General features: G+C 27.6%; 1 protein-coding gene across 1 annotated transcript in view; it reads left to right on the top strand.

Moving 5' to 3' along the window:
* The first annotated feature begins 368 nt into the window (after positions 1 to 368).
* The window catches only part of LOC129609562 (dynein axonemal heavy chain 5), a 64,279-nt gene continuing 41,241 nt past the window's right edge, over positions 369 to 23,406 (top strand). The window contains exons 1-21 of the mRNA XM_055521542.1: positions 369 to 524; positions 1,287 to 1,443; positions 1,909 to 2,050; positions 2,935 to 3,108; positions 3,175 to 3,463; positions 3,977 to 4,150; positions 4,225 to 4,332; positions 4,869 to 5,747; positions 6,213 to 6,413; positions 7,637 to 7,756; positions 9,429 to 9,585; positions 10,035 to 10,089; positions 10,207 to 10,340; positions 10,438 to 10,586; positions 11,041 to 11,767; positions 15,370 to 15,569; positions 15,641 to 15,983; positions 16,051 to 16,249; positions 16,333 to 17,665; positions 17,732 to 17,904; positions 19,324 to 19,479. Of these exons, the coding sequence (XP_055377517.1) occupies positions 369 to 524; positions 1,287 to 1,443; positions 1,909 to 2,050; positions 2,935 to 3,108; positions 3,175 to 3,463; positions 3,977 to 4,150; positions 4,225 to 4,332; positions 4,869 to 5,747; positions 6,213 to 6,413; positions 7,637 to 7,756; positions 9,429 to 9,585; positions 10,035 to 10,089; positions 10,207 to 10,340; positions 10,438 to 10,586; positions 11,041 to 11,767; positions 15,370 to 15,569; positions 15,641 to 15,983; positions 16,051 to 16,249; positions 16,333 to 17,665; positions 17,732 to 17,904; positions 19,324 to 19,479 (6,026 nt within the window). The remainder of the gene's footprint in view (positions 525 to 1,286; positions 1,444 to 1,908; positions 2,051 to 2,934; positions 3,109 to 3,174; positions 3,464 to 3,976; positions 4,151 to 4,224; positions 4,333 to 4,868; positions 5,748 to 6,212; positions 6,414 to 7,636; positions 7,757 to 9,428; positions 9,586 to 10,034; positions 10,090 to 10,206; positions 10,341 to 10,437; positions 10,587 to 11,040; positions 11,768 to 15,369; positions 15,570 to 15,640; positions 15,984 to 16,050; positions 16,250 to 16,332; positions 17,666 to 17,731; positions 17,905 to 19,323; positions 19,480 to 23,406) is intronic.

The following is a 23,406-nucleotide window of genomic DNA, read 5'->3' as shown; positions in this document are numbered from 1 at the left end:
ATAGAATTAAAAAACTATAGTGCATATAAAGACAAGCAAGTAATTATTTTTGATTTTGAAAAATAAACTCAAATTTTTTTAAAATTATTCAAAACTAAAACAAAAAAAAGATTTAAAAGTCAAATAAAAAAAAAGAGTAAAATAAAATTTTTGTTTTGATTTTTGTCTATAATTAAATAAATTTTTTGTCTCACATTCTTCGACAACGAAAAAAAAAATAATTTTTTTTTTAAATTGAAATCATCGAAAACAATTTACTTCGAATTTTGGTGATTTTTATTCACATCTGGAAATCAAATCGTCAAATTTCTTCAATTTGATAAATTTTTAAATCAATCCAACCGATACCAACAAACACCAACTTCAATATGGACGATGAACAACAGAGAAGAAGAGAAGAATGTGAACGGAAAGCAAGAAGGGGGGAAATGGACCCCCGTCTTGAATTTACCTTTCAGTTGTTAATTGATGGTACTTGTTTGCCCAGACATCAAATTATGGACCATATTTTTGAGGGTGATATGGTAAGAAAAATTTTAACATTTTTTCCAAGGTTTGATGTGTTTTAAATTATTCTTTATTTTTCTTATCATTTTATTGAATATATGTACATATGTACATATATATGTACATATAGTTACAATCGCTTTAACGAAATCCAAAAGTGGACCGCGGCACAATAGAATTTCATCAGTAAAATTAAATTTAATATTAGTTTTAGAATAATTTTGAGACAATAATTTTTCAACTTATCTTTAAAGTACCAAATGCATACCAGCACAAGTCGACTGCAGTTCATTTTTATTAAAAAAATATAACTACAACTATAGAAATTGGATGCTTAAATAGAAGACAATCAATAGAATTGACAACAGAATTTGATTTGCATAGTTTTTCCTTTCGATTAAATATTATATCGCCATCTTAGACTTAAAATGATACTCTGCGACGAGACATAAAATGATATTTTCGAGTTGTTAATTTTTTCAAATGTTAATCGAGCTCGGTTGTTAGTCATATTTTTTTAAATCATTGAAAAGTACCAAATTTCGTACAAAAAAACATTTGCAGTACTAATTTTTCCCAAGAATTCCTAATTGAGCATCGTTTGTATACAAAAGTTTTGTTAAACCATGAGGGTCCAAACAATGGTACACTTAAATATAAACAATGGTACACTCTGTACTTATAGATAGTTAAGAAAAAAAGCTATTTCATTTATCTCAAGTTAATTTCAATAATCTAACCTAACTTTATGTACATGAGATTTTTTTTATTTTATGCAGCTGGATGAAATTAATCAATTATTTTTACCAAATATGAAAAGTAGTTTGATGTGGTTTTATCAGGAAGTAGATGAACCAGAGCCTACACCATCAGTGGATACAAATAAGCCAGGACCATCAAGATCTGGTGTTTCAACCGTGTCAAAAACTCCTTTAGGTACAATTCTTTTTTAATTATTTCAAGTGCAATTGATCCAATCATTAATTTTGTGCCTTTAATTCCAAAACCTGTACTGGAATTTTTAGATTTATTTTACTTTTATTAAATATTCTGTAAACTAGTAGAATTAGACTCGCACAAAATATTTATGCACATTAGCAGGATTAATATATAAAACAGAATATTTTCGTATTATTTTAAATTTTGTAAGAGGTCAATAACTTAATTGTATGAAATTTCGCGAAACGTGAACAATTCTCCATTACATATTTTGTTTTGTTTAGACAATTTTTATTTCAATTGTTGCATCGTTTTTGCATAAGTTTTTTTTTTCCAAACTTTTTCACCCAACTCATCTTTTAATTAAAATGTCTACTGATTAAACAGACCACAATAAGTATAACTTTCTAATATTTGTTAGCATATTGTTATACGTTGACGTAAAATTTATTTTTTGTACAGGTACCACACCAACTGGTGTTGAAAAGAAGAAAAAACTTTTCTTGACAGACGGTTGGTCATGTCCCTTAAGTGGGGTTTGCATATATATGTTACGATTGAACACCTACAAGCAACTGCCAGAAGAAGGATTTCAGAAGGATTTGTAAGTACAATTCAAAGTATATATGTATGTATTATGTGTAGATAATAAACAAAAAAGGATAATATTATCCTTTATATTGCATTATTACAGATAAAACTTTTACTCTGTGTGAAATTTTCAACAAAGTTTCAAGTTGCAGGATGTTTATTATATCAATTTTAATTTGAATTGATAGCTTCAGAATGCAAACTTGAAAATTTTATTACTTTTTTTAAATTTATTTTTCTTTTTTATGTTTTTGATTAACAAATACACAATTTGTTGCCGATAAAGGCAGGTTATTTCTTTGTTATCTCTGAATTTATTGTAAACTTTTTGCTTAAAAATTTTAGCATGTTAATGTCGAATGGTTTAAAGATTCTTTTAAAGTTTCAACATATTATTTGTAATCTTTAGGCTGAAGAATATTTGATATGATTGATATTTGAATTTACGTATTTGTTTCTTTGTAGTCGCTTTAAACATGTTTTGAGGCTAGATTTTAAATTAGATATTCCAATTGTAATGCTTTTTTTGTTTTAACGATCCCTTAAAAGAACGAGTTGCAATCAATTTCAGTGGTATATTTGGAATTCTTTAACAGCATTACGCGTATTTCTTAACATTACAATTTATTATTCTAAGATTTTTTGAAAGCCATGACATGTCGAACAAAGAATTATTCGAAAGTAAATAATTTTACAAGAATTTTTAATTTCAAAAGTAAAGAAATTAAATTTTGAGTACATCAGGATTATTTCATAGCTCCCTTATGAATGCAGTTAATCAAAAGTTTAAATTTTCAGATTTTAATAAAAACACTACAATAACAATAAATCACTGGAAACTGATGATTTATTATTAGGATAAATTATTTGATATTTTTTTCTAAAATTTCATTTAAGATATTGTGGTATAATTAATGCCAAAGGTATCGGTCTAATAACATCAATAGAGCGTATAGTTGAACATGTTTTTATGCAAGCTTTAGCATTTCCAAGTAATGAATCAGAAGAAGAAGATGTTAGTTGTAGTTTGATCAAAAGCCAATTGCTACCAGGTTTAAGATCATTTTGCAGGTACATACCTTCCCGTTTTATAATAAACAATAATAATTATGTTAAAAATATTTTAAATATATTTAGTGCCTTGCGAGTATGCGAAGAAGTTGTTAATAATGTCAATATCTTCAATGATGGTAATGATCAATTTGAAGCAGTCGACTCATTAATTGAAGTATGCGAAATGTCTAAGGAACAAGAAGTTTGCACTGTACTTGAAGAACGCGTTACCAATTGGGTTAAAGGTATAATGAAAGTTTTAGGCGAAAGTGAACAATTACGTCGAGAGAATGATTCAAGTGGACCTCAAGATGAATTAGAATATTGGAAGAAGCGTGGTGCATTATTTTCACAATTATTGACTTTTATGACAGTAAGCAATAAGTTTAGCAAATTTTTGCAACAAATATTTATTGTTTAATAAGACTATTTATCAAGAATAGCAAGGCCGAAATATATAGTATATAAAGGAGTCTCTTCCGACCGGAAATTCTTTAATATTTATTCGAAGAGCGATTTCCAGAATTGAAAAATTTTTAAATCTCTCGGTTTAAAATTACTTCTTCTATCTTTATTATGGAGGAATAAGTCTTATCTAATATTCTTGTACAATATTTTTTGACTTTCATTGACTGGAAAATTGTTGTACGCTTTTGCTAACTTATAAAGAATTTCAAATTTAGAATTGAGTGTCGATTCACTACACTCAATTCTAAATGTGTTATGAATTGAATTTTAAATCCCTAACTTTAAGAAATAAAGTATTTTAGAATTTAATATTTTCTAAGATTTTCATTGATTTTATTTATAAAGTTATTTTATTTACCTTTTATATAGTTTTAAATTACAAATATTTTACTAACAAAATTTATTTAATTACAAACAGGAAAAAGAAGTTCAGTACACTCTTTATTGTTTATCAAAAGCTAATTCAAAAGTAATGAAAACGTGGAAGGAAACAGATAAAAAAATCACGTTTTGCTATAATGAGGCAAAGGATAATTCAAAGTTTATTCAGGCTATGGAAAATTGTTGTCATTCTTTGTATCTTGATGACCCGGTAAGAACAAAATGCTTTGGAATCTTAAATTACTCCCGATTTTATATTGCAATAATTTGTGTATGCATTTCTAGGTTAATATGAAAGAATCAATTTTAAGTCTTCTGCAAACTGTTCGTTTAATTTACAGTGTCTCACAATTTTACAATACGTCTGAACGCACTTCAGCTTTAATGGTTAAGGTAACTAAAATATTTGTGGATTTAAAAATTTTATTTTGTAAAACTTTGTTAAAAATTAAACTCAGGCTCGGTTCTGAGGTGTTCGGCGCCTTACGCGGTTCTCAAAAATCGTGCCCTGCCGCTTTCCAAACAGTGAACAATATGCAAAAAACATTGAATATTGCATATAATAACTACGCCCCTATTTTTTGGCGCTCATTGCATATGCTTACTTTGCATATATGACAGATCCGGCGCTGAAACTTGGCATGTTTGTGATGTAAGATGTAAATGCTTTTCTCACAAAATTATCGGTAACTTTCTTTAAATTTAATTCACAAAATTAAGCTTTGGTATATGGGCCATTATAGTATAAAACACTCCTTATTTATTATAAACCACTCAGAATAACGGCATTTATAGCTATTTACAGCTCTATGTAAATATGATCCCTTTGTTAATTAATGGCGTATTTTTCTGAATATAAGTGAATGAAAAAGTATAAATTTTAGTATAACCAACATTTTAGTAATTTACATAAGCTTCAATTTTTTTAGATCACAAATCAAATGATAGAAACTTGTAAGTCATACATCACGTGTCGCTGCAAAGAAACAATTTGGTCACAGGATCGCAATATTGTGCGCACAAAACTAAATAATTGCATTAAATTGAATCATATTTATCACGAAACTTATTATGCTGTACGTGAACAACCATTTCTACCAAATCAAACACCATTTGGTTTCTCTGAAAATTTCGTTTTTGGTAAATTCGACACATTTTGTGAACGTTTATCAAAAATCATATCAATGTTTAATTTAATCGATGACTATAATCATTTGTTTGAACGTCGTCTTGAAGGTTTATTACTTGGTGAGGCACTTGAGGAAGCTATGGCAACATTTGAAGATGCCAAAAAAGAAATAATATCAAAAAAATATGATTATCTAGATCATCGTAATAATGATTTTAATGCTGATTATGATCGTTTTATTGGTAAAACCGATAATTTAAAAGAGTCAATTGGTACAATGATTGAAAAAAATTTCGATACGGTATGGGAGACACCACAATGTATAAGATTTTTAATACGCTTTGAGAAAGTCAGTGAAAAAATTCCATTATCGAATATGGAAGATAAATATCAAAGAATTTTAAAATATTGTGGTACTGAAGTTGATCGCATATTAAAATTATTTCGTAAACAACGAGATGATCCACCAATACCACGAAATTTTCCACCAATTGCTGGTCGTATAAAATGGTGCTTTTCATTAGATGCACATTTAACTGAATTAATGACGAGTGTCACAACACATCCAGTATTACAAACTTTACCAACAACAAAAGATTTGGAAAATCGTTACAGTTCAGTGAAGTCAACTTTGGCTGAATATCATCAAGAGATTGTTTCTATATGGCTAGATCAGGATGTAAGTTTGTTTAGCAAAATGTAGTATTTTATATATATATATATATTTGCCTTCTTCTAAACTTTTCTTAGTCGTGTCAATTAAAGCAAATCGAATGATGTTCGGACAACGCTTTAAGTTGTTTGAATTATTTTGTATATAAATATTTTGTATATTAATTTCAAAAAGAAATAAGTAATCATATTAATAAAAAATAAAATTCTAAAAGAGGTGCATTTCAGGAATACAACAAAATTAAATGGTTTTTGATTAAGTGCGTAAAATAGCTTTGCTTCAACAAATCAATATTGCATTGATAAGAGAATGATGATAATGTCGCTTTTGATAATTGACTTAATTAATTCTAGTTGTTTTTACGTCTTGTTTACATCAATTGATCTTGACTTTTATTTTAAACGTCAACATCCCATTGTTTCCCTGTTTATGCATTGATAAATAGATATGTACTATGATTTTATTTTGTAGGTCGCAGTTGCTGATGGCTGTTTATTACAACCCGTACTCATATTGCAAGGCGATAAACTATTTGTGAATTTACATCCTACAATCCCACTATTAATAAGAGAGGCGAAATGTTTATCAAAATTAAACATTGAATTACCAATCGTTGCTGCAACATTAATGTGTCGTCAGGATTATTTTACTACAATACAGGATTCCTTAAATGTGAGTAAAAATAAAGCATTTTCCAGATTAAATTAAAAAATTATCAACGATGTACAAACAAATTGTTTCACGTTTTTAAATTAATCCTCAATTCTTCAGAGAAATAAAGTTTCTCTGGTTGTATTAATTTGGTTTCAATATAAATATTTAACTTAGGTCATGTCTTGCAACAGTATCGTGGATGAAAATTTTCTACGAAAAATAAATAAATTTTGCGACTTTAAAAAAAATAAGTTCCATGGTGTTCTAATAAGTACTATATGTACATTTATCTGTGCCCTTTTGTTTTCTTGTTCATATTACCATTTTGGTATTCATATTTGTGTAAGTTTATTAGAATGTTAAACATGTACATATACTCGTATATATGTGTGTAATGCACATAATTACATATTTGCTTTTTATTACAGCAACCTTTTCCTTTTTTATAATTTACATATGTACCTATACGTTACAGCTACATACATGTTTTTTTAGCATATTTGTTTTTAATATTTCCTTTTTAATAATTCTTACCCATAGGCATTTTAATGAGCAATTAGAGTTCTTATAGATTTTTCTCATTACATATAGGAAGAATAGTTAATCCGAACAATGTTTTTGGAGATACGTTAATAAATTTGAATGTAAAGTAAGAACTATGTGATAAACTTGGGTGTCGGAATCCTTTATTAAAAATTTACCGACTATACTTTAAAAAACATAAGAACCGTACTATTTAGCAATATCTCACTTTCTTTTATCGTACGTACTTAAATATCGATCTTATAAATTTCGACTTTCTTACCAATTGTTTTAAAATTCAAAATTTTTGTTAATATTTTTGTCTTGAATTGTTTCTTCGCACACAAAGAAAAATTTGAAACCAAAACTACTTGTGTGGAAAAAGTTTGGAACTAACTACTTGTGGAATGATTTCCCAATTTCTATTCTTCCATTTTTCGTTAAATAAACCTCTTAAATCAATAAAAATATATGTACTTGACCGAATATTCCACAGTCCTCAATATTCCACTACACCCTCAAGTAATTGTTAAAATTCAAACAAAATTTAAAGTTTTTTTCGGCAGTTTCTCTGTTTCAATAGGTTTCTTAGGTTCTATAACACCTTTGTATACTTTAAAAAATTCGATAGAACCGGGCAAACATTTCTTATAAAAATTATATTAAATTAAAAACTTTTAAAAAACTATTAACCATGTTTTATTATTGTTTATTTTTAGAGTCTTATTAAAATGTTTTTTTCAACTGTAAAGACCGTAAAATTAGAAGTTCGTCCATTATTTTTGCCACAACTTGTCCGTTTAACGACAATGCTTCGGCCAGGACTAGTAACGATAAATGTAAGTAAAGAACGATAAATGTAAGTATGTAATATACAAAAATGTAAAAGTGTTGGTACAAAGACGTAGAGCGTTTTGTTATTTGAAATTCTTTTTACTATTAATAAAACTAATTTTAAAAAGGAAATTCTTATTCGAGACAATCATTAAGTTTTATTTGATAAATATATTTTTGAAAAATTTAATTATTATTAAAGAAATATGTAATTTGAAAATAATTTCTGTTAAATGTTAAAAGGACATTCACAGGATAATAAGGTTATCTACCATATGTTGATAGTTTCAATGATGTTTTATTAATATTTTTTCAACTTTATCATACATTTAAATTGAATATCCTTTTGACATTTGCAAGGTGATTTTTAAAAAAATATGTGAAAAGGAAAACAAAAATTTTTGCTAAGTAATCAATTAAATTCTAATCGTGTAAAAAATTTTATAATTTTTATAATTATTATGCGAGTAAGCAATTAAAAAATGATAATTATTTTTTAATAAATTGACAATTTTTAGTTCTTACGTAAGGAATACATACAATTAAGTAAATATTTAAAGCAGTTTCTTAATTGGAAAATAAATTTTAAAGGATTAAGTTCGTGTACCTAAATTTAATATGGTGATAATGGAAATAAACAATGAAAATTCGTTTGTATAACTGCAGAAAAGATAGATTCAAGGAAGAAAAATTAAAAAAAAATCCTCCTCGAACTGAACTTGAACCAGTGACCTACCGAATTATTGGCAATTATTTATGACGAAATTATTGGCAATTATTCCATCGCTTTGTATACAGCAATCGTCATGTTTGCGTATATTGTTTACATGTGATACAATAAAATCGCAACAACACACAATCACAGAAACATTTTGATTTTTAATAAGTTCTTTTATAGATACTTGTAGGGAATACTGAACTGTTCGTGTTCGAATATACGATAAAACTTGATCTCAAAACTTGATTTTTATATTTTTCAAGATTAAAAAACATCTTATAGAAAGATTGGATTGAAAAAAATTATTAAGATGGCAGCGGATGGAATGATTACTGAGAATAAAATGGTAGAAAGTTTTTAAGGTTGCTGTCATCATTACAATGTTCTTTTATATTGTTTTGAGCAAAACTAATTTTAAATGAATTTTTCCATAAGCTTTAAAGGGATTTATAAATAATCTAAAAGTAAGAAAAGCTAATAAAGTTATGAAAAATCAAAAATTTACTGATGAGCTTATATCTGGGTTAATTAAAAGAAAATAGGTAGATTGGGTTCTCAATTTTCCCTTTTTATATGAAAAATGCAATTGTTGCAAAATATTTTAAATTTTTTTTGAATTTAATACTTTATTTTTAGATTAAATTTTTACCAGGGTACTTGATATAAACAAGGGCCCTTCAAAGAACAAATTATTTGAAAAAAAAAAAATACAATTGAAATTATTTTGCATCTGTACAGGATTTTTTATTAATTTCACTTAATATTGCCGACTTTATGACCATATTTATTATTCATCCTTCATGACAGACATTAAATTTTTTTCAACTTTATTTGTGCAGCATTAATTAAATAAATCCTTTAAAAGAATTATATGTAGTTATAGTCAAATCAATAACATCCATTAAAATCGTATTTTACACATCATTAATATTCCAAAAATTTTTAATTGATTTTTTTAGTGGACTGACCCAGAGTGGGTGAATTTTTACGAAAGATGTAAAAAAGCAATTGAAACATTTGATGTTCTTGTTGATCGGGTACATGACATTTATTCTAATCGAATTTTAAATGTTTTATTGTCGATGCAAGATGTTAATTTGCCAGTTTTACCAAATGGTAAGTTAAATATACGTTTTATTTAACTAATATTTTTACCAACCGCATTGCTTACAATACGGGCGGTCATGTGAAGGCACCAAATTATAGATGTCGAGTCTCCGCACTTCTCCATAGTAGGGATGTTGGTCTGCCGGTGTGTCTGTCTGTCTGTATGTGTACGCGAGTATAACAAGTTCAGCTAAACAGATCTTGTTGAAATTTTATATGTGAGATTATTTTGGATATGTGATACATCAGACCTTGGAAACTTGACTTTTTTCCGGGCCGATTTTACATATATTTTTACGCATATAAACAGAGATAATCAAAAAATTTCCTTGAAATTTAATATTTAAATTTAGAGTTTCAAAGCAATTAACCCATAAATTTTTTGGAAAAATCAGCACTCGGATGGAATTTCCAAAAAATTTATATAATTATGGAAAATAAATAAAATTTTATTTAAGATGATGAAGTATGGACAACTGAAGAATTTTTGGAAAGAAGCGAAATAGCATCTAGGTAAGTTTCTTTTTTCATATGATTCTAATGTTATTAAAAAGTTAGCTAATACTACCTGTTATTTGTCTTATGTATCTTAATAAATTAATTTAAATCTATTTGCTACTCATTTATAAGATGTGCTGCTATTGAACTGAATCGTAAAAGTCAAATGGTATCTGAAGCTGTTGAAGAAGTTCTTAATCTTGTCGATAAAGCAACAGATACTTTTAAAGAAATAGCAGGAGATGATGTTGTTACACTCTTCGATGGTATAAATAATATTTTTAAATTGTTTAACAAAATATATTTCGTAATTTGTAACATTTGCTGTGAAATATTATTTAATCCTATACGTGTTTATTTAAGCTGCTGCAAAAGACCAACAATCAGCTGGAAAAGGAGGTGATGAGAAAACAGAGGGCAATCAGCAACAGGATTGGAGTATACTGTGGTCTTGTTTTGAAAATCCTTTGCAATTATTATCGGCTGCTGAAAATTTACCAAAGGGAATGCAGGTATGCTGTCATTTTGCGATAGAAAACTTGGTGTCCACTAAACAAATTTTTTGAAAATTTGGCTAAAATGTTTTAGAATCAATTTATGCGTACTTTATTTTGGCGGTATTTTGTTTATAATTACACTAACCAATAGAGCTTGGTATTTAAATCTAATTCACATTCATGTCCCTACAAAATCTAGAAATCCCTATTCCACGAGAATCAGAGCTCTTATAATGTGTCATACAAGTCTGAATTTTATCTTTTCAATGTAAGAGATAGGTTGATATTTATGTTTATAAATAGAGTAAAAACACGGCTGTAGGTTCTTTACATTTCAGAATTACTATTCATGTGACATAACAAAAAAAAAAATGTCGGCATCGAAATTTTAAGTAGAAATATGTAAATAAATTTAAAGTTAGACTTTTCTTTTTTAATTAGAAACCTTTAATTTTATAATTTTTTCAAGGACATGGTTTGTAATGCAGTTGTCGAAATGAGACGTTATTACAGTCGAAAAGTGATTGATGTTTTAATAAAAGTTATAAGAGCTGCTCTTGATGCAATACGTAAACGTTTTGGTTCTGAATCAGATGAACCAGTACAAAAACCAATATTTTTAGTAAATGCTGTCCTTCTTATACCAAATGTTGTTATTAAACCAAATTTAGATGATTTACAAGAAGTTTTGATAACCGCCGGTAAGAATGTTACTGGTATTGCAAAAGGTGTTGCACAATGGACAATTTCTAGAGAAAATCAACCAACCGAAGCTGCAAATAAACGTGATAAACGTGATAAACAAGATGATAAAAGAATGAAACGTCGAAAACTTTATGGTTTACTAAGTGAAGATAAGCCAACAATACCACACATGTCAAAAAACTTTTATAGTGCTATAATGGAAAATAAAGAAGTTGTCAAAACATTATCATTACTTTCGACCTGCACAAGGAATATAAAACCTGATATACAGGCTTTTATAAAAAGATGGAAACCATATCACTTTTTGTGGAAGAATGAACGAACAACAAGGCAACTTATGGAGTATGGTTTGCTTGAATTCGAATCAACTTTGAGGTGCTTAGCAGATCTTGATTCAAATTTATTGGTAGAACCAGATATGGAAAGTGTTGGACAATGTATTGCAATTTGTAATGAAAAGTTAAAATTAGGTTTGAGTGTTGAAATTAAATGTAAGTGTTTTTTAACTGTTTAGAATTTTTATAGAATGTTAAAACAAACAATTTTGTTAAGTCCATTTGTTATTATTTTTTATTATTATAAATCTTAAGAAAAGTTCTGTACGAGTAATATTCAAAATGGAAGACGAGAACTTTTAGGGTCCTTTAGATATTTTCAATGCAGTAGTAGCAAGAACTTTCTCCGACTTATGCTTTATGACTTTATCAACTATGATGGGTAAAAAAGTTTTGGATCATTGCCAAAAATTCTTTGCTCACCCCTAAATGAATTAAGAATCTTTTGTTCTCTTATAAACGAGGATAGTTCTTACTTCATTTTATTTTATGCCTGTAAAGTTTATTTGTTTATTTTTTTTTCAATATGTAACTTCGTCAGTGGAAAATTGGGTCTTCCTTCTACCATGTAGGATGCTTCATACAAAAGAATTAAAGCTTAAAACGTTTTGTCTCTAAAAAATTTAAACTCAGAAAAGTATCTCCAAGGATTTGCCATTTATGCCTTTAGTTAAAACAGTTTATATCGAAACTGTTTTCTGTGACAAAAAAAATCGTTAATAAGTTGTAAGGGAACACGTTTCTGGCAGTGTTTTTTGTTCATTTTCACAGATCAAATCTTCAATTTTGTGTGTTACGGTTTCTAATATTGTTCAAATTCTTTTCATTAGAACCGTATAGCCCATGTATAAGTGCTTAAAATGTACAGCTGTGTTTCCGAAACTTCAATATAAATGAAATCAACGTCTAATCTATCTATGTGCAGGTTAAATCGGTTATGAAAGCAATATTAGAAAAAAACAGTTTTAAAACTCTAAGCCTTTGTAAGTTTATGGCTCTAAAATAATAGATTTGCTGAAGATAAAAAATTGTAGGGAAAAAAATAAATATTATATGTAGTGCTCTTTGTAAAAGTTTAATAATACACATTTTATATACATATGTATGTACATATGTATGTGGAATTGCTTAATCATTGAGGGTTAAAATCTATTCTGTTTATTACATTGCATTTAACATAAAGGATAATAATAATAAAGGATTCAAACTGAATTTGTTTACATTTTGCTGGTTCTAATTATTTTAAATGTATTAAAAATAATGTACTTTTATATAATTATGCGAAACAATGAATTTAAACTTTTTGAACGTTTTATTGCGTCATTATTTAATATTTATTTTTCTATTTTGTAACATTTATGGAAATTGATGTTATAATTAAATAACATTACTAGCAAAAATACTCTTTTTATTTTTGTGATTTAGAACTTACATAACATTTTCAATTTGTTAACTAAATGTAAAAACCTCAGATTTATAATTACAATTAAAAATTAAAAATCGTTGGTGTAGAGTTAATTAATATCACTCCCGTATACTGTAATAAATAAATTCGTATAGAACAATAAAGATTTTAATAAACAAAGCTAATTAAACAAATCAATTTGAAAACAATTACTAAAAAGGTTAAAGAATATGTTTTAAATTTTTTAGAAGTGATTTATTTAAATGGCAACAAGTTCTCTCTGAAAGTTTTAATCATTGAAGGTTTCGAAAGGATTTGATCAAGACAGTTTTATGAATTTTCTAGAGTTTATTATCAAGAGGGTTTTTGAATATTAAAGGTACTTTTCCTGTCATGAAATTATTGTGAAATATTTTACGAATCATTATCATTATGTGAATGACGCCCCACAAATTTATATTCATGAGTTAAATATAAATAAATCATGTAATTATTAACTTAAGTAATAAACATTGCCGAACTAACTAAGCCCCAGCGGCTTATATTTAACATAGTTCTACAGGAATTAAAATTGTTTCAAAATCCAAAATCCGAATCCAAATATTTAATTTAAAACTTATTCAGAAAAGCTAGTTGACACTAGAAAAAAAATACCTGATAGTTCGTTAGAATGTCCTCTGCGGTTTACTTATTAAATTTGGAAAGAAATACATAATTCTTGTGATGTTCCATCCAGAGATTTTGAAATGTAACTTGCATAGAAAAAGATTGTGAAAAAAATTCTAATATAAATGTAAAGCCTGCTGATGCGATACGACTGTCGACAAATGTTTGGTATACGGAGAGCGAAACGCGTTTTTTTTTTTTAATGAACAGATAACAAATGAAAGTTTCTGGTTTCGGGAGGTTTCAATTTTAATCAGGCTGTACCTAAATTAAATAAATAAAATATTTAATTACTCTGTTAAACGATTTATAATAATTATGTTTGCACACATGTATGAACACATTAGAAAAAAGAAACACTCACAAGTTTACGTAATTTACGAAAACAGGAATGATTTTTTTTTTAAATTTTATGCCGGTGAAAATTCGTTTGTGTGTGTGATTTTATATTAATTTATTATGATTTTTATTATAAATTTTTAAAAGCTTTTCATGAAATCCAATAATTTTATAATAACACCATTATTGTAATCATTTTATACACATTTTTTTCTCATAATGTTTTAAATATTTTTTTTGCCTTATTCTCATACACAACATGTGTTTGCATTCATGATTATATAATTTCTGTATACATTCCATGCATATGTGTATGCATGGAATGTATAATATGTAAATATATACATTACGTACTGTTGTTCATTTTTTTATGTCCTATAATAATGTGTACGTCAGTGTATAACAATAATGTGTAAAATTTGATTTATTTGCTTTATAAAAGGATGCAAATAGAATAACGAAACTGCTTCCTTTTAAAAACAGTAAAGAAACAAGATCATACTATATAGCTTTAGGACTTATGTATGTAAATAAGTACATTGGAGAAAGGATTTATATATGTACAAAATTTCATGATAATATTAATTATGTGTTCATAATGAAAGTTGATATTCGTAATATTGCTAATACTAAAGAAAATTGTAAACGAAAATGCAAAATATGCGCTCTTAAATCTATGTTTGTAAAAATTATTTATAAGAAACAAATAATGTGGGATTTCCAATTTTTTTTTCCTAATTTATTCAACTTTACTATCAGAATTTTCAAAATAAAAAGCAAAATAGGCGTACTTAAATAGAATTCTTACCACTTTTGTACACTATTTGTGGATGTAGCTTGTTTTCAAACAATCTTACAATATGAGTCCTTAATAGGTATACTAACTATACTTTCAAAAATGGAATCTATTTTGCCTATAGATTCTCCATGGATGTATATTTACACACATGAGTAATTAAGAAGTCGATCCAAAGATAACGATTAGTTTCTTTATTAATTTCGGATTGATCCCATTTGATTCCCAAATTAAATAAAGAGAACGTAGAAAAAGCGTGTAACAAAACCTTATATTCAGTCATTTAGTTAAAGCTAGAATTTTAGATAGAATCAAAATTTAGTTTACCAAAATCTTCAATTATTTCAATATTCTTCCCTGAAATTTATTTAATATTAAATACGCTTTATTTAATATAAAATTATTAAATAATAAAAATAAAAGATAAATTCTAATTACGACAAGACTGCTTCTTTATGGAAGCAGGCCACATATCATTTTATTTCCATATAATTTTTTTTTTCAATACTTTCACTTTAAAGTTAAATTTATTACCCAATACATTTGTTGCAGCATGCAATCATAAAATCGGACAAGCAATGAAAAAGAAATATAAAAAAGAAATGGATTATGTTTATGCTGTTATCAATGAAATGAACAGAAAATTAGACCGAACTATACGAGATCTAGACGATGTTCGAATGATAATGGAAACACTAGGCAAAATTCGAGAACAAGAAGTTGATATGGAAATGAAAATTGATCCAATAGAGGTAATTTTAATTCTATAAAAGAATACGCATGTTTTGAAATTTCACAATTACATTATTATAACCTTTCATAGGAAGCATTCAACGTCCTGACACGTTACGAGGTTCAAGTAGAGCGTGAACAATACGATCAAGTCGATAATTTGCGTTACACATTCCAAAATTTACAAACTGCTGCAATGCAAGCGCAACTTAAATTGCTTGAAATGCAACCAAGTTTCCAGAGTGAATTAAAAACAAACTTAGAACGCTTTAAACAAGATAAATGTGAATACGTTAATGAGTATAGAAATGCTGGTCCTATGCAACCTGGTCTATCTCCACGTGAAGCATCAGATCGTTTGATATTGTTTCAAAATCGTTTTGAGGGACTGTGGAGACGACTACAAACCTATCAAAGTGGGGAAGAATTATTTGGTAAGATGTGAATTAATCTATGTTTCAAGTATTTTATTAATTTAACGATGTTATTGTTGAACTTTAGGACTTCCTCAAACTGATTATCCAGAATTAGGACAAATAAGGAAGGAATTGAATTTATTGCAAAAATTATATAAATTGTACAATGATGTTATTGACAGAGTCAGTAGCTACTATGATATTCCTTGGAATGAAGTTGATATTGAAGAAATTAATAATGAACTAATGGAATTCCAGAATCGTTGCCGTAAACTACCGAAAGGGTGTGTATTTTCTCTACATTTTCAAAATCTATATTATTTCATTTTCACAAAAAATTATACAAATCTTACCCGAATTATTTCAGTTTGAAAGAGTGGCCAGCATTCCATGCTCTTAAGAAAACAATTGATGATTTCAATGATATGTGTCCTCTGCTTGAGCTTATGGCGAATAAAGCAATGAAACCTCGTCACTGGCAACGTATCATGGACGTAACCAAATATACATTTGAGTTCGATAGTGAAGGCTTCTCTCTTAAAAATATATTAGAGGCACCACTTTTGAAGCATAAGGAAGATATTGAAGATATTTGTATTTCAGCTATGAAAGAAAAGGATATTGAAGCTAAATTGAAGCAAGTTACTAATGAATGGTCGGTTCACGAGCTACAATTTATGAGTTTCAATAATAGAGGCGAATTATTATTGAGAGGTGATACAACAGCTGAAACCATTGGTCAGCTTGAAGATAGTCTTATGGTATTAGGTTCATTGTTATCAAATAGATACAATGCACCGTTTCGTAAACAAATTCAACAATGGGTATATGACTTATCTAATTCTAATGAAATTCTTGAACGTTGGTTATTAGTACAAAATATGTGGGTTTATTTGGAAGCTGTCTTTGTAGGTGGTGACATTGCAAAACAACTACCAAAGGAAGCTAAACGTTTTTCAAAAATTGATAAATCTTGGCAGAAAATCATGCAACGCGCTCACGAAACACCAGGTGTTGTGGCATGTTGCGTAGGCGATGATCTTTTAAAACAGTTACTACCACATTTGCAGGAGCAATTGGAAATTTGTCAAAAATCTTTAAGCGGCTACTTAGAAAGAAAAAGAATGATGTTTCCCAGATTTTTCTTTGTTTCGGATCCCGCTTTACTTGAAATTTTAGGTCAAGCGTCAGACTCTCACACAATACAAAATCATTTGTTGTCAATTTTTGATAATACAAGATATGTTAAATTTCACGACATTGAATATAATAAAATGATGGCGATAGTTTCAAGTGAAGGTGAAATGATAATGTTAGATAGAGCAGTTCGTGCTGAAGGTTCGGTAGAAACATGGCTTACACAATTATTAGTTACAGCACAAGCAAGCTTACATTCAATCATAAGATCAGCTTATATAAGTATAAATGATCCAAATTTTGCCCTTCTGAGTTTTTTGGAAAAAATGCAAGCACAAGTGGGAATTTTGGGGATACAAATGATATGGACAAGAGATGCTGAGTTGGCATTAATGCAAGCAAGACATGAAAAAAAAGTGATGCCTGAAACCAATAACAAATTTTTAGAATTATTGAATACGCTAATTGATCAAACAACAAGAGATTTAACAAAAATCGAAAGAATAAAATTTGAAACTTTAATTACAATCCATGTTCATCAAAGAGATATTTTCGATATTTTGGTACTTAGCATACAATTAATAATTAAATTTTCTAAAAAAATCAATTTTTAAAGATATTATTTTTAGTGTCGTATGAATATAAGATCAGCAAATGATTTTGAGTGGATAAAACAAAGTCGGTTCTATTTTAAAGAGGATTTAGATAAAACATGGATTTCCATAACTGATGTTACATTTGCATATCAGAATGAATATTTAGGATGCACTGAAAGACTTGTAATTACCCCGCTTACCGATAGGTAAACTAAAAAAATTATGTTAATTGTAACATGCTCAAGTAGTTTTCTATTTCTACCATACGATTGTGGCAATTTAAACTTTTAATTTTCTTAAAAGCAATTAAAATTTTACGAGCTATTTCTTACATTATGTAAAAGTAAAATTTATAAAATAGCTTTTAATTAAAATTCTAACATATATATTTCAAAAGAAGTTAAGGATAAGTGTAAATTAATTTATTAGAAAGAACTACGTTAAGTTCTCTAGGTGGCTGACTATATGTACTTATCCTCTAGATACTTTTAAATTTTTTTGCACATAATTATATAACATGTAGAGTGAGGTAATTATTCGGTACAAGGAATATTTTTTTCTTAGATTGAAGAAAACATTTTCAAGCTTCGCATGTATCTGCCATTAATGAACATCCTCTTGTACATTTATATCTTAAAAGTAAGAGGTTTCTAATGAATAATAATAACTTTTAAGAGCGACTCACAAAGTCGCAAGAAAAAACAAATTATTTAGTAGTATTATAGAGGGAGTGAAGTAGAATGACCAAAGTTTTTGTTTTGCGGTATTTTTCTTTAAAAGTTAATGTCAAATTTGACTTAATTTGTCTTACATGAAAATTTTAATTATTCGTATTTTCATGTGTTGTCATTAAATGGTTACATTAATAATTAGATTATAGATAAGATGTTGAACGAAGCATTAAAACTGTAAAAAGTTGGCTGATAACAATACTTCGAATGAGTAAAACCAATTTTTTTATATTTTTTTAACAAATTTCTAAAGTTTTATTTAAGTTGAACATTTTTTATGATACAAGTATTGCAGAACAACCCACAGCTTTATTATTAGTTTTTAAAATACACATTGCGATTACACTTCCTAAAGAAACCATAGGAAATTATTGAAGGTTAAAAAACTAAACGTTTTTAATTACTCAGCATAAATATTAATAGTACAGGCAGTTCTATGAAGTCAGTCACCTATTTAAATATCAATGGAAGAGTATTACGTCTCGTTAGCTTTTTCTGTGTATTTATCGTTCATCATTTCTTTATAATAATTTATAATTTCCTTACGTAATTTTTCATAAAAGTATCCTTAGTTATCCTGGATATAAAATTATTATTTAACAGTATAACATCATAGTTTACTGTGTATGAATTTTTTTCTAAGTTTCTTTTTATTCTTTTGTATTTTATTTTGCAAATATGTAAGTGGTGTACATGAAATATCATGGTTCTAAGTGAATAGTGCAAAATATCATTTTTTAATTCTGTAGAAGAACGTCTTATATTCCCATATTATGTTCTTATATTATACACGTAATTCTAATTTTAGTTTATGTTTTAATTACCAAATTTAATTACATTTTTATTCTTTTATTCGTTTCATGTTACTTATGCATTAATATATAAAATTTTAAGATGTTATATTACACTGGCCCAAGCGTTAACATTGAGTATGGGTGGTAGTCCTTGTGGTCCCGCAGGTACAGGTAAAACGGAAACTGTTAAAGATATGGGGAAAACATTAGCTAAATATGTTGTTGTATTTAACTGTTCCGATCAAATGGATTACAGGTATGTTCTCTGTTTTATGATTTCTATTTCATATTATACTATATTTACGTAGAAGTTGCAAAATATTCTGTGTATAGTACTGTTATTTAAATAAAATATTTTCGTTTGCTTTGCTTGGGTAATATGGAATGTGCTCACTTTATCTATAGTAATTTGAAAAATTGTATGAATTTAAAAAAATTGAATGCCTAATAATTTTGTTTTGAATTTTTTTTTAGATAATGAAAATTTATTTAAAATATACAGAAATTTTCATTATAAATCACTATAATAGACATAAATGTCCGTCCGTGACACCCTTGAAGATAGAAGGCTGAAATTTCATACGTATACATAGATTTTTACTAGAAACCTATTTCCGTAAAAGGAAACTTTTACCTATCTCTCCCCTTTCCGAAAATTATCGCTCCACAAAACCCTAAAAATGCCATTTTTCAACTATTTATTGCAGTGAAAGTAAAAGCATTTCACAAATTTCGCAAACGCAGAAAAATACTGGAAGCCTTGTAAAACAAAATGGCTGTTAAAAAATTTACCGTTATCTAAAATTCGTTTTTTCCAAATTTTTTATATTGTTTTTTTTTCTAGACCTCAGGTTTTAGGAGTTTGAAATTTTATCAGTTTTTAGAGATTTATAAATAATCCATTTCGTTGAAACAAATACAAGAGAGAACAAAATTTTTTTCCATCTCTTCATATTTCCAAAACTGTAAGTTTTTTTAAATTTCCATGCCAATAAAAAATATAATTATTTTTCTTAACTCACGCAATTAACCCTTAACAGTATTATTTAAACACCACTTTCAATGTTTTTTTATTTTATTTCAAAGATTGTGTACATCGCTTATCCTAAATCTACGCAATATTTGAAATCTATTCGCATATTAATGAAAATAATTTTAATAATAAGTAGTCCATAAGTGGATTGTTTTTGAAAGCAGTATTTTCACTTGTTGAAGGTCAACTTTATTCTTTATCCTTATTCTTTACTTAATTATATAGCTTCTCAAAGTAAACGAAATCTTAATTTTCAGAAACTTGTTCTTTCGAAGGCTTTTTCAAAAATTCTACTAAACCAAAAGCTAAAGGCAAATCTCCTGCTGGTTAAAAAAACCTACTATTATGTTAATATTTTATAATTTATGATGTCGTCTTAAAGTGAAGGCATATTAAAAGAATGATAAATATAAAAGAAAGAAAATAAAAGATTATATAAATAAAATAGTTTCCTTATCGGCTTGAATATTTCCTTAAAAAAGTAAATGCACTGCTCAAAATCTAAAAGAATATTAACAAAATACCCAGCAATTTTTTAAAAATTCAATGTTCTTGAATACATTTTACATTTTCTAAATAATTAAAAATGTTGAAAAGAATTATAATAAAATATTTTCATTCAATAAATTATAAAGATCCTTTTTTGTAAATTATGCTATCATTGCATAATGCCAAATATAAATATGTGTATGTATTTATGTACACCAAAATTTTATATGCCATTTCAATAAAAATTCAATATTTGTAAATTTTTCATTTATTTAAAATAACTAATTTAAATCGTTTTATAAATAAATTAACCAAATTTTTTAATGAATTCAATATAATTTCAAATCGAAATGCTTCACTAAAATAATAGAAAAACTATTGAAAACTAAAACTTTTATGTATAACAATTGTTATTATGCATATTATTATTTCTGGACCAGCTTATTTGCGAAGAGTATTACATGTGAACTGCTCCGTTTATGGAACACTAATCTCAGATATATAATAGATATACAGATATACATGTGGCTATTTTACAGAGCAATGAATTTACCTTTATACTTTCAAAAAGTAAAAGAAAGAACAGACTAAATTTGCTTTAAACCGATCCAACTGTTTTTTTTAGTGGGTTATTTATTTTTAATCTGCATTTAATGACGGTTTATATCGTGTACATTATCGTTGTCGTTTACATAAATTATTCGTAACCAGTATCTAATTTTGAGTTGATTTAATTTTGTTAATCCGACTGCCCCATAGATATTAGACAAAAGTTAACAAAATGAATGAAACTTGCTTAATCTTTTACAAATTGTTTAAATAGATTATCGCGCATACCTTATTTCATTTCAGGTCGATAGAAGCAGCTCTTCTAGTAACTATTGCACTTTAAAATTTTGCTTATAAGCAAATAATTTCTTATATTTGTGCTCTGTTTGACTTTGATAATTTCGGTTATTATTACTTCATTATTCCGGATGACTTTAACTTTAAAAATGATTTACTCATATTATATTGAAAATTTTAAAGACTACAAAGTTATAATTTGACACGAATAGGTTAAGTAACAATGCTCAAAATCTAAAAAACAAAATACTTAGTATGTTCAATATTTCAAATTCTTAGTATGTTCAAATTCTTAGTAAATACTCCTATGGGTATAGCAAACTAAAAAAGAATAATTCCATGTTTTATCGTTGTTATGTAATTTTCATAATAAAATTTGGATGCGGAATTAAAAAATCTGATGTGGTCAGCACATAACCGACCGCAATGTGTATTGTTTAGTTAAGTGAAAGTGTTACAGAATATTATAAAAATGTCTGTTAAATACTTCTTTTCAATTTTTAGGACATTAGTAAGCTTATAGTTGAAATACCTAGAAGAATATAAATTTGGCTCTTAATAGAGTTTCGCTTTGTGCTACCCGAATTCCCTGAAATGCTCGCCAGTTAGTTTCGGTAACAACCAGAACTCAAATATCAAATTTCAAGAAATTCCATTAATTCGTTCCATCAATATGGTAAAACATATAAAATCGGCCCCTAGATCAGTTTCCGAGCTCTGATCTTCCAAAAAATTTATAAGTTCATTGTTCTAATACGAAGAATTTAAATATTAAGTTTCAATGAAATCGGTTGGTTATTTCTCTTTATATACGCAAAAATGTATTTTTGGCCCGTAGTAAACGTACAGTTGCTGACGCCTGATTTCTTCCAAAAGTTAGGAGATTTCGCGGACGGTCGAGCGAAGCTTATATATGAAATTTTAAGTAAATCGGTTCAAGTAAATTTTCTTCAAAATGGTCAAAAATGTAAAACAGGCCCGCTTAAAAGTGCAGTTCCCGAAGCCTGATATATTCCAAAAGTTCATCAATCCGTGCCATGGTCGAAATAAACTTACATATAAAATTTCATCAAAATTGGTTCAACCGAACTTGAGATACACGCGTGTGATGAGACTGACAGGTTGCTAAGAATAGCTTATTTACACTTCCCTACCATGGAGAAGTGCATTCCCATCGAAAACTCAATATGCAAAATTTGTTGTCATCATATAACCTACCTATTGTTTACACAATACGGGTGGTAAAAAATTCGAATGCTTTATAAAAATAATAATTAATTTTCTGTTTGTTCGGTAATATGGTTAATATATGAGTAAAACATGTTTAACATAATATTTGTCTAAAGTTGTGTCATCGAATCTAAATGGGATATTAAATTTTGTTGGTTTAATACGATTACTTGGTAACCTGGAGCTCATAGAATAACCAAAAAATATTAGTTCATCATGCGAAATAATCACACAATATTTTCTTTATTACATGAACGTAGACATAAACCGTGTAGAGCTGTTGCGTATTAAAATATTACGTATTCAGTTTGAATTTAAAAATTTTTGTTTAGCAATATGTTTTGTTAAGAAAATTATGGGGCATTTATACATATGATTTGTGTACTTACGTACAGTTTTGGGTCATGCAATAATTCTAGCGAGATTTGGGTCATGCAATAATTCTAACTGTTAATTCATTATGAAAATACAAAACTACCATACGAACGTGTTCGACGGCTATTATACAATTGTCACTCCATTCGCAACGCTAAGAAAGAACTGTCTAAAAAATAGAAATATATTAGCAAATATATAATAAGGACT

Source organism: Condylostylus longicornis, unplaced genomic scaffold (assembly GCF_029603195.1).
Source record: "Condylostylus longicornis isolate FDR11 unplaced genomic scaffold, ASM2960319v2 ptg000040l, whole genome shotgun sequence".
Taxonomy (NCBI): domain Eukaryota; kingdom Metazoa; phylum Arthropoda; class Insecta; order Diptera; family Dolichopodidae; genus Condylostylus; species Condylostylus longicornis.
Note: the sequence above shows the minus strand (reverse complement) of the source record. Positions and strands in the feature narration are given on the sequence as shown.